This window comes from Pseudorca crassidens, chromosome 1, assembly GCF_039906515.1.
Source record: "Pseudorca crassidens isolate mPseCra1 chromosome 1, mPseCra1.hap1, whole genome shotgun sequence".
Lineage (NCBI taxonomy): Eukaryota > Metazoa > Chordata > Mammalia > Artiodactyla > Delphinidae > Pseudorca > Pseudorca crassidens.
In genome coordinates, this window is record NC_090296.1 from 5,447,784 (window position 1) to 5,464,116 (window position 16,333).

The 16,333-nt window shown below is 46.8% G+C and overlaps 2 protein-coding genes across 8 annotated transcripts in view; one reads left to right on the forward strand and one right to left on the reverse strand.

Annotated features, from left to right (window-relative positions):
* WDR25 (WD repeat domain 25) overlaps positions 1-2,472 on the reverse strand; it is a 141,764-nt gene extending 139,292 nt beyond the window's left edge. The window contains exon 1 of one of the 5 annotated variants that reach the window (XM_067725721.1): positions 2,130-2,472. The gene's annotated coding sequence lies outside the window, so the exon portion shown is untranslated. Of the gene's footprint in view, positions 1-1,660; positions 1,781-2,129 lie in introns of those variants that run through there. The other 4 variants (XM_067725731.1, XM_067725741.1, XM_067725750.1 and 1 more) reach the window with 4 other exon arrangements.
* WARS1 (tryptophanyl-tRNA synthetase 1) overlaps positions 1,769-16,333 on the forward strand; it is a 33,789-nt gene continuing 19,224 nt past the window's right edge. The window contains exons 1-4 of one of the 3 annotated variants that reach the window (XM_067725776.1): positions 1,769-1,904; positions 7,301-7,479; positions 13,201-13,414; positions 14,403-14,511. In XM_067725776.1, the coding sequence (XP_067581877.1) occupies positions 7,366-7,479; positions 13,201-13,414; positions 14,403-14,511 (437 nt within the window). In that variant the 5' untranslated portion in view covers positions 1,769-1,904; positions 7,301-7,365. Of the gene's footprint in view, positions 1,905-2,566; positions 2,931-4,934; positions 4,960-7,300; positions 7,480-13,200; positions 13,415-14,402; positions 14,512-16,333 lie in introns of those variants that run through there. The other 2 variants (XM_067725772.1, XM_067725780.1) reach the window with 2 other exon arrangements.

Below are 16,333 nucleotides of genomic sequence, written 5' to 3' on the forward strand. Positions count from 1 at the left end.
AAAAATCCCACCCCCACCTGTAGCCCAGTCCAGGCAGGTAACACCTTCCACACACAGAGCCGTTATCTAAATAAAACTTCCACAACAAGCCAGCCCATCTCAAATGGAACTAATATAACGGACGAATTATAAACAAAGGGAAGCGTGCACTGTGAAGGATTTGGCATTTCTTTTCTCTCACTACTTAGTCTGGTCCTGCATCCTGATCAGACACTTCATCTGTCTCAATTCCTATGCACAGGACCGCCCACCACAGCATTCCGTCCTGCCAGAGGGAACCCACCAGGTTCCCACCACAAAGGCTCCTGTCTGCAGCCACTGGGATGGATTCCTACCCACCCAGTTGTCCACAGTTGTCGAATCACAGGAGACGCCAATGACCAGAACTAAAGATGAAGTCTACAGCAAAAGATCAGAGAGTAGTGGGCTTGGGGCCCATGAGTCCCACTTCCTACAAGCAAGGCAGCAAGGACTGAATGAATGCAGGCAGGTGGATGATAGGGCTCCCCATCTGCTTCATGTACATTTCATTCAGTCATTCAACAAACACTGACGGGCTCCCTATCTGCTTCATGTACATTTCATTCAGTCATTCAACAAACACTGACGGAGCATGGGCTACTAGCCAAGCCCCACACGAGGCACCAGGAACACCAGGGCAAATGAGACGGTCGACGATGCCCTGTGCTCGCCATGCTCACATGCCAGTGGGGAGAGACAGACCAGAACCAAGCGAAACAGAGCATGTCCGGAGGTGAGAAATCCTAAGGAGAAAAGTAAAACAGAAAAGAAAAGGAGGCGTGGTAGTGGGCCTGGGATGCAGTTTAACATTGGGAGGCCGAGGCAGGCCTAAGGCAGAAGGTGATGCTCTGCAGGTGAGGGAGCAGAGGTGATAAAAAAACACTGAAGACCGGACCAACAAAACTGATCAAATGGGGTGAGAGAGAAGGAGGCAAGGATGACTCAAGAAAAACAGGCAAAAACAGAGAAGATTGTGAGCCACTGGGGACAACGTAAACTTTAGGGGGAAAGTGTTTGCTGCCTTTTATGTTTCTAAGGCAAAAGGGGAAGAAAAGGAAACTTTTTCATGGAAAGAGGGAGCGATTAAACCAAGAAGAAGAACAGCCAGAAGAAAAAGTCGTCTTTGGAGAAATAAGACTACAAAAGGGGGGAGTGGCATTGGCAGTCATCAGCATGTCTGCTCCACCAGGGCAGGACTTTTTGTGTTCTGTTCACTGTTTGATCGCCAGCATCTAGAAATATTTGTGAAATGCAACCTGGGGGGTGGGGGGGCACAGAGAAAGTAAAAGGAATAGGATATTCTCATTCAACAAATATTTCCTGATTACCTACTCTGTGCCAAGCCTTATGTTAGGTCTTATGGACAGAGATTAAGCACAAAACACGGATCCTGCGCCGGAGGCCACAGACTGATGAAGGCAACAAACAAGATACGACCAGAGATGGGTTTTGAAGAATGCAAAGGAGTTAGCCGGGCTGTCAAGAGTGAGAGGTGAGGATCGTCCAGAGCACTGCGCGTTCGGAAGTAACCGGAGACACAGGACAGGCGAGCGGCAGTGAACTGCCCGCGCGGAGTGGCGTGGAGCGCTCGGCCCACCGCCAGATCCCAGTCCCCTACCGCCCCCGGCCCTCCGCTCACCACACGCACCGGAAGCTCTCGGTCCTCCCGGAGGCTGTCCTGCCTGTACCCCGCAACCCAGTCGCGTTCTGCCGGCGCCGGGGCCGCCAGCCAATCAGCGGCGGCCTCCGCCCGGCCCCGCGACGCGAACAGCCAATGATGGCGCAGCCAGGCCGGAAGTTGTTCCGGCCGGAAGGCGTTTCCACGGACGCCCAGGAGGCCACCCGTGGCTGAGCCGGCAGCGCTGACGGCCCCGGCTGGGCGGGTAAGTGAGGGGATGAAAGAGGGAGGGAGGCCGGGGCGGCGCCAGATGACCTGGCCCTCCCGGAGCCGCCTGCACGCGAAGGCCCGGAGTATCCTCCTCAGAGCCCGGCTCGCTGCTCGCCGGGTTCTGGCACCACGGGGTGCGCGGAGGCTGCCACGGCGCCCATCGCCCCCGTCCTCCCAGCGCCGCCGACCTGGCCTGTCGCCCACTGCCACCGGCACCGACCTTTCATCGTCTCCCTCCTCTTCTCGTTCGCCGAGGGGAGAGGCCCTCACTTTTAACGAGTGCCTGCCATGTGACAGGGGCTTTGCCGGTAGTATCGCACTTAGTCCCCTCCACGATAAAGTTACGAGGCTTCTTTATGCCCATTTCACAAATGAGGAAACGCAGGATGAAGCGGAGAGGGAATGTGACTTGCGCAAGGTCTTGTAACAAGAAGACTCCCAAACTGGGTTTGAAATCCGGGTCTGACCCCAGAACTCATGATCTCTCCACTGCCCTGTGCCGCCTCCGTGAACAGCAGCGGCGAGGAATTTACCATCCGCCTTCCCCCCCAACCCCCTCCCTCCCCGCCCCAAGACTATACACAAACACAGTTATTCATACTGATCCTGAGAATAGGGAACGGGAAGAGGGTGGGGAGGTTATATGGAGGCCAACCTGGGATACGGGGTGGCTGATGCAATGACCAGCTAATGTCTTGCTTCCCGAGAGAGTTTCCCTGGTCCCCACCCGCATCCCCCCCTCCGCCCACCCCTGATTGGACAGTCTCATCGAAGAGGTTGGTCGAGAGGCTCAAGTGTTTCTGAGAAATTGGGTGATTTACGAGAAGCTCCTACATGCAAGTAGTAAAGGGTGGGGGTAAACAGGAAAAAAAAAAGAGAGAGAAGAGTCTTTTCTAGAAAGGAAACTGAAAGAAAAAGGGAAAGACTATTAAAGACGAGCTCGAGCTGCACTGGGCAGTCTCAGCTTCTCAACTGCCCAGCGTGACCAGTGGCCACCTCTGCAGCACCTCCTGTAACCTGGGTATGTATTGCCGTCTTTGCTAGGCTTAGAGTTTATTAGCATTTCTACCAGCCTTTTCCCAAAGTACTGGAAACCTTGGCTTAGGGCATGAGGAGTAGCATCTCTTAGGACCAGGGTGTTGTGCATTTTATTTCATCTCATTGTCCCAAAGTTCAGGTGGCTCACAGCTTCTGTAGGGAATGGAGATACTGGAAGAGTAGCTGCCTATTTGGATTCGTAGCTTGACTTTCAGCACTTTGATGTTGGCTATCCTATTTTTCACTGATGAGCCCTCCTTAAATAGTCGATATCCATCCACGGTATCTCATTGTGATACTCATAAGTAGCTTATGCCTGGCTTCATATAAATTAATGTCCTCTTTGCCTTTTAAGATGATGTTCATTTTATTATTTGGAGGGGAAAGTAAGCTTTCCTCTCAGTGTTTAAAAAAGAAAAAGTGACCTCAATCTGTTCCAAGGTTTGAAGCGTTAAAGGACTCCTAGCTGGTAAGACATCATTTTCTTGTCCTCTGGAAACTTGACAGTCCAAGGCCATTGTCATCCACACTCAGGGGTCAGGATGTGGAAGATGGTCTCCCACCTCCTGGTAATATTCCAGGCATCCAGGAACTTCTGGGTACCCCACTCTTCTCAGCTGCTCCAGAATTGGCTGTAGTGCGTAATGCCACCCTTCCCCCAAATTGCAGAATCAGTGTATTCTGATCTTATCTGTGAGATGGTTTCATTGTGGCCCAAGGGATTGTCCTGCCGTTCTGTTAAACAGTTCTGTAATTCCTCTTTCCATTCCTCATCCCCAAACTGTGCCCAGTTTCTTCAGGTGCCTGTTATGCTCCTTGGGAACAGTGGAACCTTTCAAAATGAGCACAAGTTTCAAGTTCCTTAAAAAGAGGGACGGAGAGTTCATTTTGAAGAGTCTTGTAGTTTCCTCCTTAGCTGTGTGCTGACCTGCTGTGGACTCTGCAGTTTTGCTCTTTTCACTCCCAGTCCTTTTTTAGAGGAGATGATACATTACTTCACAGATATAGCTTCATTTCTTTGTTTTAGATTGTAGTATTTGTGAAATAGATAAAGCAGTTTTCCTTGACAAAAATTCAAAGCCCTATTTGCAGTTTACACAGTAAACACTGAAGGCAGTGGTCCTTAGTCTCTTGGCATCTCGGACCACTTTGAGAAAGTAGTAAAACCTGGATACTCTGCTTAGAACCGCAAACGTGCGGGCAAACCGTTGATGTCATTTCAGAGGTTCTGAACTCTGGGTTAAAAACCTCTGAAGCTAAATTAAATTCTAAAAGTTAGTTAACAAAGAAATAAAGGAGAACGTTGACTAGATAGGAGGACAAAAGGAGAATATGTGCCCATAAATGGGCTAATGAAAGGATGCCTGACATGAGGGAAGTGATAGTTCTATTCTCTTTGTCTCTGATCACTGCCGAAGCACTGTAATCACTCAAGAAGTTGCATCATGCGCACACACACGAGATTCCAGTGTGGGTGATTCCCACACAGTGAGTACGTGCCTTGTGATCCTGAGAGCAGGGAGACCTCACCTGCTGTTTCCTCAGTCAAGTTTCATTCCCGTGTGCCTCTTCTTCCTTAAATGGGATTCTGATAGTTAAAGATACATGTTTTTCCCTACAACAGGGACCCTAAATGCAGGCTCAGTTCATCTAGCTGATCCTCTGCAGTTATCTGCTCCTTCGCAGGGGTAGATTCGCCGTCTGGGGCTCACCAAGTCATTCTACCTGGCGCTTTCCCTAGGAATTTTTAAGGGTAATTTTAATCTGTGCTTGATTTGGGTCCTACTCGCAGACTTCAAAAGCCACTTGTTGCCTTCTGTGCAGGACACCACATTTTTGGAATGACATGGGTAAACCGAAGGGAATTCCAAAAAGAGTGACCAGGATAGTGGGCAGATGTTCGCAATGGGTGAGGAAACAAGACTGGGTACGTGGGATTAACCTGGCTCTTCCCAAGTCTCGGAAGGCTCAGTGCAGTGTCAGGACGTTCTAAGAGGACTTCTAAAGTCCAGGTAGGAGAAATCTACCTTAAACTGGAATACTGCAGAGGTATTATAAGAGGATATAAACCAGAAGGGGAAAATTAAACTAGATGATTTGTGAGACATTCATTCAGTAAACGTCTGTTGATGAGCTACTCTGTACCAGGTGCTAGAAGCACATGAAAGAATAAAACCCAGTACTTGCATTCTCTGTGTGGTGGATTTTCATAAATAACTACATGCAGTGTGAGTGCTCTAATAACCTCACTCACGAGTGCTCAGGGATCACCAAGGACAGAGCAACCAGCTTGGCCCCGTGGGTGCAGGGGTCAGGAAAGGCCGCAAAGAGGAGCCGAGGTTTGAATTAGTAAGACAGCGGGCAGAGGAGGGTATGAGACGTTCCGGGCAGGGGGAGCAGCTGGAATTTGAGAGAGCACATGCTCGAGGGGGGCTTTGGCATCGGATCCCGGTTCGGCTACTCTGGCATGGAACCTCAGAGGACGGTTCTAACTTCCCTGAGCCGTCAGCCTGTGGTCGCTAATGCAGAGCAGATACTGTACCACCCAGCTTTGAAGGTTGGGAGAATTGGGGATCATGGGTAAAGCATCTGGGCGTGATGTTTGAGCATTTGTGGCTAGAAGTAATTTTCATCACTTTGGTGGTTATTTGATATGGGCCTGAGTGTTTCTCCTCTCCAGCGCTAGTCAGAAGCTTCTTCCACATTCCTTCTCTTTTTTACGGGCCTCCCTTTCCAGGAATTGAGGCAATTCTCAGCAAGGAGGGGAAAGAAACTGGCTACTGTTCCATCCTGGTTTCAGTATTACGGTTTCATTGACTTATATAAAGATTGGTTTAAATTTTACGTATTTTTTAAACAGATATTTAACAAATGGATGAACAAAAATAAATTACCCCCTCAAATTTGTGTTTTGTTCATAGAGCTGCTAGCAAAAAAATTTTTAATGATCAAAGACACAAAATAGTCATTCGTTAAACCTCTCCTCTGTGGCTGATGCTTTGCTATTTACTTACCGACATTATCACACTTATTCCGTGACCAGTCCTGCAAGTTAGTGTTGTTATTGTTATTCCCATTTTACAGTTGAGAAACTGAGGCGTATGACAGTTAAGTAGCCCATAGTATAATATTTGAGAGCATAGGTTCTGGGGTCAAACTGTTTGGGTTTGTATCTCATCTCGACCACTCACGAACTGCGTTATCTTGGGCAAGTGTTATAGCCTCTCAGTTTGCTCATCTACGAAACAGAGATAACAGATCTGTCCCATAGGATTGCTGTAGGTTTAAGTGAATTACTATGTATAAGGTGCTTAGAAGAATACCAGGCACTTAAGAGCTGGAGGTTAGCTGCTCTGGTGTAGCCGCACTGTCACGGTCATCCTCCTCGTCCAAGGTGTAACAGCAAGTTACAGATGGAACTGGAGCTCAGCCAAGCTCTGGAACCCTAACAAGTAATACTTGCAATGGGTTTGTGCCTTACTTTACATTTTGTAAAATGCCACCATGTCGTTTTTTCTCATTTCTTCTCATAACAGCCCTTGAGGTAGGTGACAGAGTTCCCGATGCTGCTGCTTTATAGCTGAGGAAGCTGACACTCAGAAAAGGGAAGTGACCAACCCAAAAGGGGCCCCAAGGCGGCCTCAGGTAGCCTGCCATGTGCCCCACCTTTCTTAAGGTTAATAGTAAATAATGACCAATAGGAGGTGCAGGGACACCTTCTTCAGAGGTTTGCGGTTATATAAGGCAGCATGTGGAGTGGACAGGCTGTATATGATTCTTACCTCATTTGGAACCCAAAAGGGATAAGGCCCTGCCTCCACCCAGACTTCCCTTCGTCTGAGAACGGAACAGCTGGCCAGCAAAGGAAGCCATTTGTTCAGCAGTATGTTGGTTATGACTGCAAAGGCCTGGGAATTCATCCCGAAAGCAATTAAGATAAAGAGTAAATAGCCATTTGCCAAATGTTTCTAGCTGTGGTGAACTTAGGGTTACTAAAGCACTTTGGTGTTTGCTGCCTGAGCAGACACGAGTCCTTCCTGTGTCCTGGGCACTGGCCGAGGCACAGGGGCACCTCGGCAGATGCACACTTGCCCTCGGTCAGGAGGGGTCTTTCTTTGCCCTCCCTAAGTCTGTATATCACAGCGATTCCTTTCGACCTCATCATTAGCATTTGTTCTTCCTCTTTCCCCCTGTTTCATGGCTCCAAATTTCTGCTTATATTTTTATTAATGTTATATTATCTATGCCCTTTATTATAACTCATCTCCAACCTTTTTGGAAAGAAGAACTAGCTACGGTAAAGGAAAAACAGCTGCGATGGTTTGTTAATCTCTCTCTCTCCTCCCCCCACAGTCTTGTCTGGACCACTGAGCAAATCTGCCAACACCCTAGCCGGCTGTGAACGCAGGTCCTGGAAAATGGCAGATGTGCCCAACGGTGAGCAGGGCTGTGGGTCTCCACTGGAGCTGTTCAAGAACATTGCTGCTCAAGGGGAGCTCGTGAGGGCCCTCAAAGCCAGAAACGCGGCGAAGGTATGTCGTTTAGCTGGGTCCTACACACACACACACACACACATCCAAGCCACGTCTGTAGGGTCATGTTACCAGGATTCCGTTCCCTCACCACCTGAGGTGTTTTGGCTCTCAATTTAAATGTATTTTCTCCTTTATCAGCATCGATGCGTGTAGTCTAAAGGGAAGCCGCTGGGAAACAGCAGCCGTCCACCCCGCCTCTCTCTGTTTCCTGCTCCCAGAAACAACGATTTTCAATTCTTTTAGCTGATTCTTTGGCTATATAACCCCTACGTCTCTCAAAACCACACATTAAAAAAAAAAAAAAAAAAAAAACCCACACATTATATTGCTCCTGATAGGTGTTCGGGTTTGGGGTTTTCACTGTGGACGACAAGGAATTAGCACTTTCATAAGCACTTCCCATCCCCCCAGTCTCCATGTAAACGCTGCTGACCCACTGGGTATAGCATAAGTGCTTCTCCTTTCCTGCCCAACTTTTGTTTTCTCCAGAGTTGATAGTTGTCTTAATTGCTTTTTGCTTGGCTTTTCTTTGTTTCATTTTGGGGTTTTTTGGCCGCACCTTGCGGCCTGCAGGATCTCAGTTCCCCAACCAGGGACCGAACCCAGGCCGCGGTAGCGAAAGCCCAGAATCCTAAACCCAGGCCGCGGTAGCGAAAGCCCAGAATCCTAAACCCAGGCCGCTTGGGAACGCCCCTGCTTGGCCTTTCTTTTTCCTTTTTAATTTGGCTGCGCCCGCCAGCTCTTAGTCATAGCACGTGGGATCTAGTTGCAGCGTACAGGATCTTTTAGTTTGTTCCTTTCAAACCAGAAATTCATGACCTTTAATTCTCAGAAATTATATTATTTCTTTGATTTATCCTGGGTTTTTTGTTTTGGTTTCTGTTTCTTTGTGTATTTTTTTAATTCAAAGACTGGTCCTCTGAATTTTTTATTTTTTGACTTATTTTCCTCATTTATTTTTCTTTTTGTTCTTCTTTTAGGTATGTTTCGTCAACTTCTAACCCTCCTATGGTTTTTCACTTATTCTGTCATTTTTGGCTTCCAAGAGCCGTTTGATCTCTGAACGTGCCTTTCCTCATAGCTCTCTGCTCTTATTTCATGGGTACACTGTCCTTCTGTCTCTGAGATCTTGGTGATAGTTTTTCCAGTGTTCTCCACCCACTTTATAAACTCGGTTTCTTCCAAGTTAGCTTTTTGTTCCTTCTGCCTTTTGTATTAGATGCCGTCGTCTGGTGTTTGGTGACGCTCAGCCATGTAGCGGCACTTTAGCGGGAGCGCTCAGAGCTGGGAGGGGCTTGTCCTGTGGCTTTCCCTTCCCTGGACGGCAGCCACGCTGCTCTCTGGCCTTGGGAAGGCTTCAGTGTCAGGGTCTTTAGCTCTTCTTTGAGGCTTGTAGAGTCCCCAGAGAGGACTCCTCCAGTCTGCTGTCCAGAGGGTGCGGGTCCGGCCGCCAGCCTTGTGAGCTGAGTGGGGCAGAGGAGCTGGGCTGTGTGATCGCTCGCTGAAGCCCCCGTTCTCTGTGCACTGCCCCCGCCCCCGCCCCCGCTGGGCAAAGCGCCTCCAGTCTGGACACTTTTTACTCTCCTTGATGAGACACTAAACCTCTGGATGGGGGAGGGGGGATGTACCGGGTAGGGGGGAGATCTCAGTAACTGCTTCTTAGACAGACTTTCAAAGTGCTCCTAGTTTTACAGCCCGCTTTCACCCTCACTTCTTTGAGTATCTAGGGCCGCCAATGCCCAGACCTCTCAGGGATTCCACAGCAATGTAAGTCCAGTCGCTGCCCAGGTTCCCCGTGTTGTCTTAGCATTTGTTCTTCTCCCGTGTTCGGTCAGGTACCACTCATCCCTCCGCTTTCCAGCTTCTGAATCTTGTTGCTGTCATCCTCTTCCTGTTCCCTTGGTCCTCGTGGGTTATGCCTTTTTTAAAGATCTCTTTGCTGTTGCTGCAGTGGGTTTTAGAAGTGTAACCCATTCAGTCTGCATCTGTAACCATCACCTAAGCACTTTCTTTCACTCTCGGTCACCCAGCTTCTTCATGTCCATGACTTCCTCGTCTGTCACTTCCAATCCCTGTCGTCGTCTTTTCAAAAATCTCTTCCTAGGTTCTCACCAGATGGTATCAACCATATCACAGTCACTCCAGTAGTTTACTTTGACTATTTGGACCCTAAATAATCCATTACATTTTAAAAGAAAGAAACAGTTATATCCAAAAAAAGGAGTTGATTATTCACAGAAAGGGGTTTACAACACCAGGCAGGGCTCAATAGATGAGGCTAAGTTGTTTTTAAAAAAAAAAATCTGAAAACCTAAAATAAATAAAGGACCGAAATGTTGATCATTTACTCTGTAAACCCATTTTAGGAACCTGACGGTGATATTTTTGTCATTTAACGTTAAATTCGAATAATGTTAATAAATGCTTTTAGTTAGTAACTCTTAGTGACTCCAGTTATGTTCAGCATTTTAGCAAACAATACTTAACATGGTTTTTTTTTTAACATCTTGATTGGAGTACAATTGCTTTACAATGGTGTGTTAGTTTCTGCTGTATAACAAAGTGAATCAGCTATACATATACATATATCCCCATATCTCCTCCCTCTTGCGTCTCCCTCCCACCCTCCCTATCCCACCCCTCTAGGTGGTCACAAAGCACTGAGCTGATGTCCCTGTGCTAAGCAGCTGCTTCCCACTAGCTAGCTGTTTTACATTTGGTAGTATATATAAGTCCATGCCTCTCTCTCACTTCGTCCCAGCTTACCCTTCCCCCTCCCCGTGTCCTCAAGTCCATTCTCTACATCTGCATCTTTATTCCTGCCCTGCCCCTAGGTTCATCAGTACCATTTCTTTAGATTCCATACATGTGCTTTAGCATACGGTATTTGTTTTTCTCTTTCTGACTTACTTCACTCTGTGTGACAGACTCTAGGTCCATCCACCTCATCACAAATAACCCAATTTCGTTCCTTTTTGTGTCTGAGTAATATTCCCTTGTATGTATGTACCACATCTTCTTTATCCATTCATCTGTCAGTGGACACTTAGGTTGCTTCCATGTCCTGGCTATTGTAAGTAGTGCTGCAATGAACATTGTTAACACAGTTTAGAATAACTCTTTCGAGGGTGGTCTTTGACTAATGCATAGTCAGCTGACTCAACAAGAGAGATCAGAGGTTACATGATGAAACCAGAGTTAAATGGAGTAAGTTTGTATCTGACCCTGAAATGTATCATACTAGAAGCACCTGATGTTTTGGAAATTCACTTTAAGTGAAATAGCTGAGCTACTCGGGGATCTCTGGTCCAGTAAGGGTGCCGCAGGCTCTTCCTCCACTCTCTCTGCCGTCTGTCCAGGTCATGGCCCTCGGCGTTCTTTCTCCTTCGTGTACCAAGAGAATAACACCCACTGCTTTCAGAAACAGTAGCTCACAAAGCTTCTCCTGGCGGGTAGGTCGGAATCTGGGGGCTCTAACGGGAGACAGTTAGAGCGGGATTCACGAAATGACACTGGATCGTAGGGGTTAAGGTAGAGAACAGAGCCTTTTTTCTTCTTCTTTTAGTTTAAGTAAACGTTTTAAATTGAAATACATCATTCGTTCAGAAAAATATGGAGATCACAAACAGGCAGCTCACTGAATTTTCACAAAATGACCAAACCTGTGTAACCAGCATCCAGTTGGAGAAATGGCACAGAAGCCACCCTCGGGCCGCTTCAGGCCCTGCCTCTACTCTCCCAAGAGAGGCCTCCACCCTGCCTCCCCCACTGTGGATAGTTCCTTCTGTGTTGGAACTTTATTTAATCAGGTAGTGTATATAGAGTCTTTCATGTCTGGCTTTTTTCAGAACATCAGCTTTTAAAATCTGTTTCAGTGTCCTGGTCCATGTTAGATTGAGAACAAGAAAACGGACAAGACGAGCCTGCTTGTCTGTTTCGGTCCCATTCCAGTTAACAGGTGGTCCTTGAACTGGGACCCTGGTTAGATGTTTGACTTTCAAAGAGCCACCTGGTTGGAAGCTGAGTTAGGCCACATAGAGTATGAAAAACAAGTCACACAGCTGGTGATTAAAGGGTAGTGACTTCAGGGCACTTCAAAGCAAGGTAATTCTCCCATAGATAACTTGATAGATCATGCTTGCTAAGCCTTTATTCTGCTGCACGTACAGCCTAGGCACTACCGTAATGAGGTGAGGAAAACATGCTTGCCTGTCTAAGGTAGGCCAACATTCTGTCTCTTGCATGAGGTCTATCCATGGGGCTATTGATGCCACAACTCTGACTCGTTTAAACGATGAATTCCAGATGGTTTCGGAGTTTGAAACACAAATCTGTGCTTGCGAAATCACCCTACAGTAACAGTCCTCTGTGGCCCAGGTGCCGTACCTGACAGAGGAGCTCTCTCTGAATGGAGTTTGGTGCTGTGATGTTTCTCCACTGGGAAGCCCAGTTTATAGCACATTATGTATAAACTCTAAATGGAAGTGTTTGTATTTCCCTTGGCAAGCAGATTGGACTGTGTATATTCTTTGTGATCTAATCCAGCAAGGCCAATTGTGGGAGTAGAGCTTTAGGGCATAGCATGACTGATCTGCTTAATTAGGTTTGCTTTTTCAAATGCCAGGCTTCCAGGGGTGGCTAGTGTGGGCTCCTGGAAGAGAGGAGGTCTTTAATAGGTTTCCAGCTTACCCAAGGATATATTTTACATTTGTTTTTCTTATGCTTATTTTAAAACACTAAATGTGCAAACACTTTGGACAGCTTGATAAGACTCCAAAATGCTGTAGTATAACTGTTTCCCAGTGAATCCCTCCTTAATTTATGACCTGAAAGTCTGTATTTTTTCCTTGCCTTTATCTGTTTTCACAATGTCTACTTGAGTTGCTGTTGCTGTCCTTGGTGGCATCGTTGTTTAAGTTTCCATAAATATTCATCTCAACCTGTGTGGATTGTAAAAACAAGTTCCAGTGCAGAGCTCAGTGTAATTGATTAGTGGAGCTTGTCCCATATGTTCGCTGGCATTGGTGGTGTTTAAGTAACATTTAGCACATTAACTCTGTCATAAACAACGGTGTAAATTGTGTCGCTACACGTATCCTATAGTGTTTGTGGTAGTAATCCGTAGCACTAGACCAACAGATAAAAAAAACAAAGGGGCTTCCCTGGTGGCGCAGTGGTTAAGAATCCGCCTGCCAATGCAGGGGACACGGGTTCGAGCCCTGGTCCGGGAAGATCCCATATGCCACGGAGCTACTAAGCCTGTGCACCACAACTACTGAGCCTGCGCTCTAGAGCCCATGAGCCACAACTACTGAGGCTGGCGCGCCTAGAGCCTGTGCTCCGCAACAAGAGAAGCCACCGCAATGAGAAGCCCGTGCTCCGCAACTAGAGAGAGCCCACGCGCAGCAACGAAGACCCAACGCAGCCACAAATAAATAAATAAAATAAATAGATTTTTTTAAAATCATAAATTAAAATAAGTTCAGGCCCATGACTTGCTGTGTGTCCATGGGCAAGCTCCTTCACCTCTCTGAGTCTCACGTTCTTCAACTGGAAAAGAACAGTGACAATGACGCCTTCCTCGTAGGGTCATTGTAAGACTAAAGGAGGTAATGTGTGTGAAAGCAGTTAGCACAACACCTGCCACACAGCAGTAACATTCGGCAAATGTTAGTCGTTGTTAATACACTCAGCCTTCACCCTTGCTCCTTTGTGCAGAATGAAATTGATTCCGCAGTGGAGATGTTGTTATCCTTGAAAATGAGCTACAAAGCTGCCACGGGGGAGGATTACAAGGCTGACTACCCTCCAAGGGACCCGGCACCTGGGAGTGATGGTGGCCTGGATGCCACAGAAGCAGGCGAGGATTTTGTGGACCCATGGACAGTACAGACAAGCAGTGCAAAAGGCATTGACTATGACAAGCTCATCGGTACGTTATGGGAAAAGCCCCAGCTTTTAGGAGTGATTCCATTGAGTTGATTCCACTGATGTTTTCTAATTTGAATTAATCATACATCCAGTCAAGCTTCAATGCCAAGGAGAAAATAGATCCTAAAATCTTTTGTGGTGCATTTTATTCCCAGAGGATTATTGTTAATTAACATAACAATATAAAATAAATCTCAAAATAATGATTTATAGTAGAGAGCTTAGTAGAAGCTTTTTCCTTTTTTTGAGCAATTCAGAACTTGGGGAAGGTCCATGGAACTGGGCATCTTTACAGTCACTTAAGTTGTCTCTAACTTAGTGGGTACAAGTCAGTCATAGATTACTTAAGGTTTCTCCTCCAGTGTGATACTGAGTGTGGAGCTAAACAGCTGGAAGTCAGCTTAAGAAAGATGACTCCTCACAGGGGGCAGGTCCTCACTGCCAAGCCCTTCACTGGAGGGCTTCCTGCTCAGGAAAATCCTTACTCTGAGAACATTGATGGCTGTCAAAAAAGAAACAGAACTAAAATGTTCTTACCTAAGTCTAAGCCATTTTCCATGATTTATTATAGACTATCAATGAGGGAAAATTCTCTTGAAGACAGCTGTTAATTCGGTTAAAGACTATTTAAATTTATGGTTGTGAGTGAATATGAATGATAGCTTAATGAGCAGTCAGCAGCGGGGGCGTGTGTGTGTGTGTGTGTGTGTGTGTGTGTGTGTGTGTGTGTGTGGTTGCCTGGAGTTGCTAGCTAAACTGCATTCTGGATCTGTTTCCTGTCAGAATCCCATCCCTGTTCTGTAATTTATTTTCTGTTCTGCTGGCTGTGACCTCCACTCTGGGCTGGTGGAAGGGACCAGAGCCTCAGGCCTGAAGAGGCCTGGGTCTGTTGAGACTGTGCGTGGATCACAAGGCTTTCCCTCTCGTTTCAGCAATATCACCAAACCTCCCACCACCTGAGATCGGCATCTCTTCTTTTTTTTTTCCAGTTCGGTTCGGAAGCAGTAAAATTGACAAGGAGCTGATAAACCGAATAGAGAGAGCCACGGGTCAGAGGCCGCACCGCTTCCTGCGCAGGGGAATCTTCTTCTCACACAGGTCAGGGTCTTCTCACTGCAGGGCCTCCCACCCCTCCTCTTCTTCTAATGAAGAAAACTATCAGGGTGCTGTTCCCTCAGACCTCCAGGCCCTTGCGGCGAGTGGTTGCCAGTTGGCAGAAGGCCGGTTCCACCTCCTGTGCTGGCAGTGACTGGCCATGGGATGGTGCCCGTCCCTTCACCTCTGGCCCTTAGTTTATTCACCTGTAAACTGCCCACCTCACAAGGTGAAGGTCAAGTACACAGCAGATGAGATTCATGCCAGGTTACGTGCAATAAACTATAAAATGTCACAAAACAAAAGAGATCAACGTGTCCAAGTTCAGCATTTCCCATGAGATAAGCAGGAGGCTTCCTGAAATTACATACTTCTTCCTCCTATTGTTCTGGCCTACTCATAAATAATAGCCAAAGAGTCGCTTTGCTGTGCACCTGAAACTATCACAGCGTTGTTCATCAGCTATACACCAATACAAAATTAAAAGTTAAAAAAAAGTTAAAAAAAGAGAGAGAAACTAATAGAGCGAACACGCACAGAATATCCCTACCTGAGATCATAAATTCCATGCAGATAACATCAGAGAACAGCCGGCTTCTGAGTGAGGTCTTGCCTCTCCCACCCCACACATCGCCTCGGGTTGGGTTCAAGGCCATGTTCGTGGAGTTTATAGTCCGAGGTAGGGTTGTTGTGTTCTGCCCTCACATCAGGGTTACGGAGAGCACGTGCAGGACAGAACTCGGCAGTCTGCCGAACACTTTAAATTCTACAGGCCGAGAACTCCAAGCCCCGCTCAGCCCTCTTTCTGGGCAGAATGCAATCAAAGCTTTTTCCTTAATTGAGATTTAATTCACATGACATAAAATTCACCTTCTGAAAGTACATAATTCAGTGGGTTTTTTTGGTGTATTCACAAGGTTGTGCAACCATCACCACTGTCTAATTCCAGAACATTTTCCTCACCCCAAAAAATAACCCTCTACCCATTAGCAGTCACTCCCTATTCCTCCCTCCCCACCAGCACCACTGGCAACCACTAACCTACTTCCTGTGTCCGTGGATTTGCCTGTTCTGAACATTTCATATAAATAGAATCATACCACATGTGGCCTTTTGTGTCTGGCTTCATTCACTTAGCATCATGTTTTCAAAGTTCCTCCATGATGTATCATATGTCAGTACTTCATTCCTTTTCATACCTGAAAAATATTTTGTTGAATGGACATACCCCCCCATTCAACAGTTGATGGACATTTGGGGTATTTTCACTTTTGGGTTATCAATAATGCTGCTCCGAACACTTGCATACAGGTTTTTTTTTTTAATAAATTTATTTATTTTATTTATTTATTTTTGGCTGTGTTGGGTCTTCATTGCTGTCTGTGGGCTTTTTCTAGTTGCGGCGAGCGGAGGCTTCTCTTCGTTGCGGTGGGCGGACTTCTCACTGCAGTGGCTTCTCTTGTTGCGGAGCACAGGCTCTAGGCACTCGGGCTTCAGTAGTTGTGGCGCGCAGGCTCAGTAGTTGTGGTGCACGGGCTTAGTTGCTGCACGGCATGTGGGATCTTCCCAGACCAGGGCTCGAACCCGTGTCCCCTGCATTGGCAGGAGGATTCTTAACCACTGCGCCACCAGGGAAGTCCTGTATACAGGCTTTTATGTGGACATATATTTTAAGTTCTCTTGAGTGTGTACGTGGGAGTGGAACTGCTGGGTCATAAGTTAACCATTTAACTTTCTGAGGAACTTCCAAACTGTTTTCCACAGTGACTGCATCATTTTGCATTCCCACCAGCAAAGTGCAAACAAAGGTCCCAGCTTCTCCACA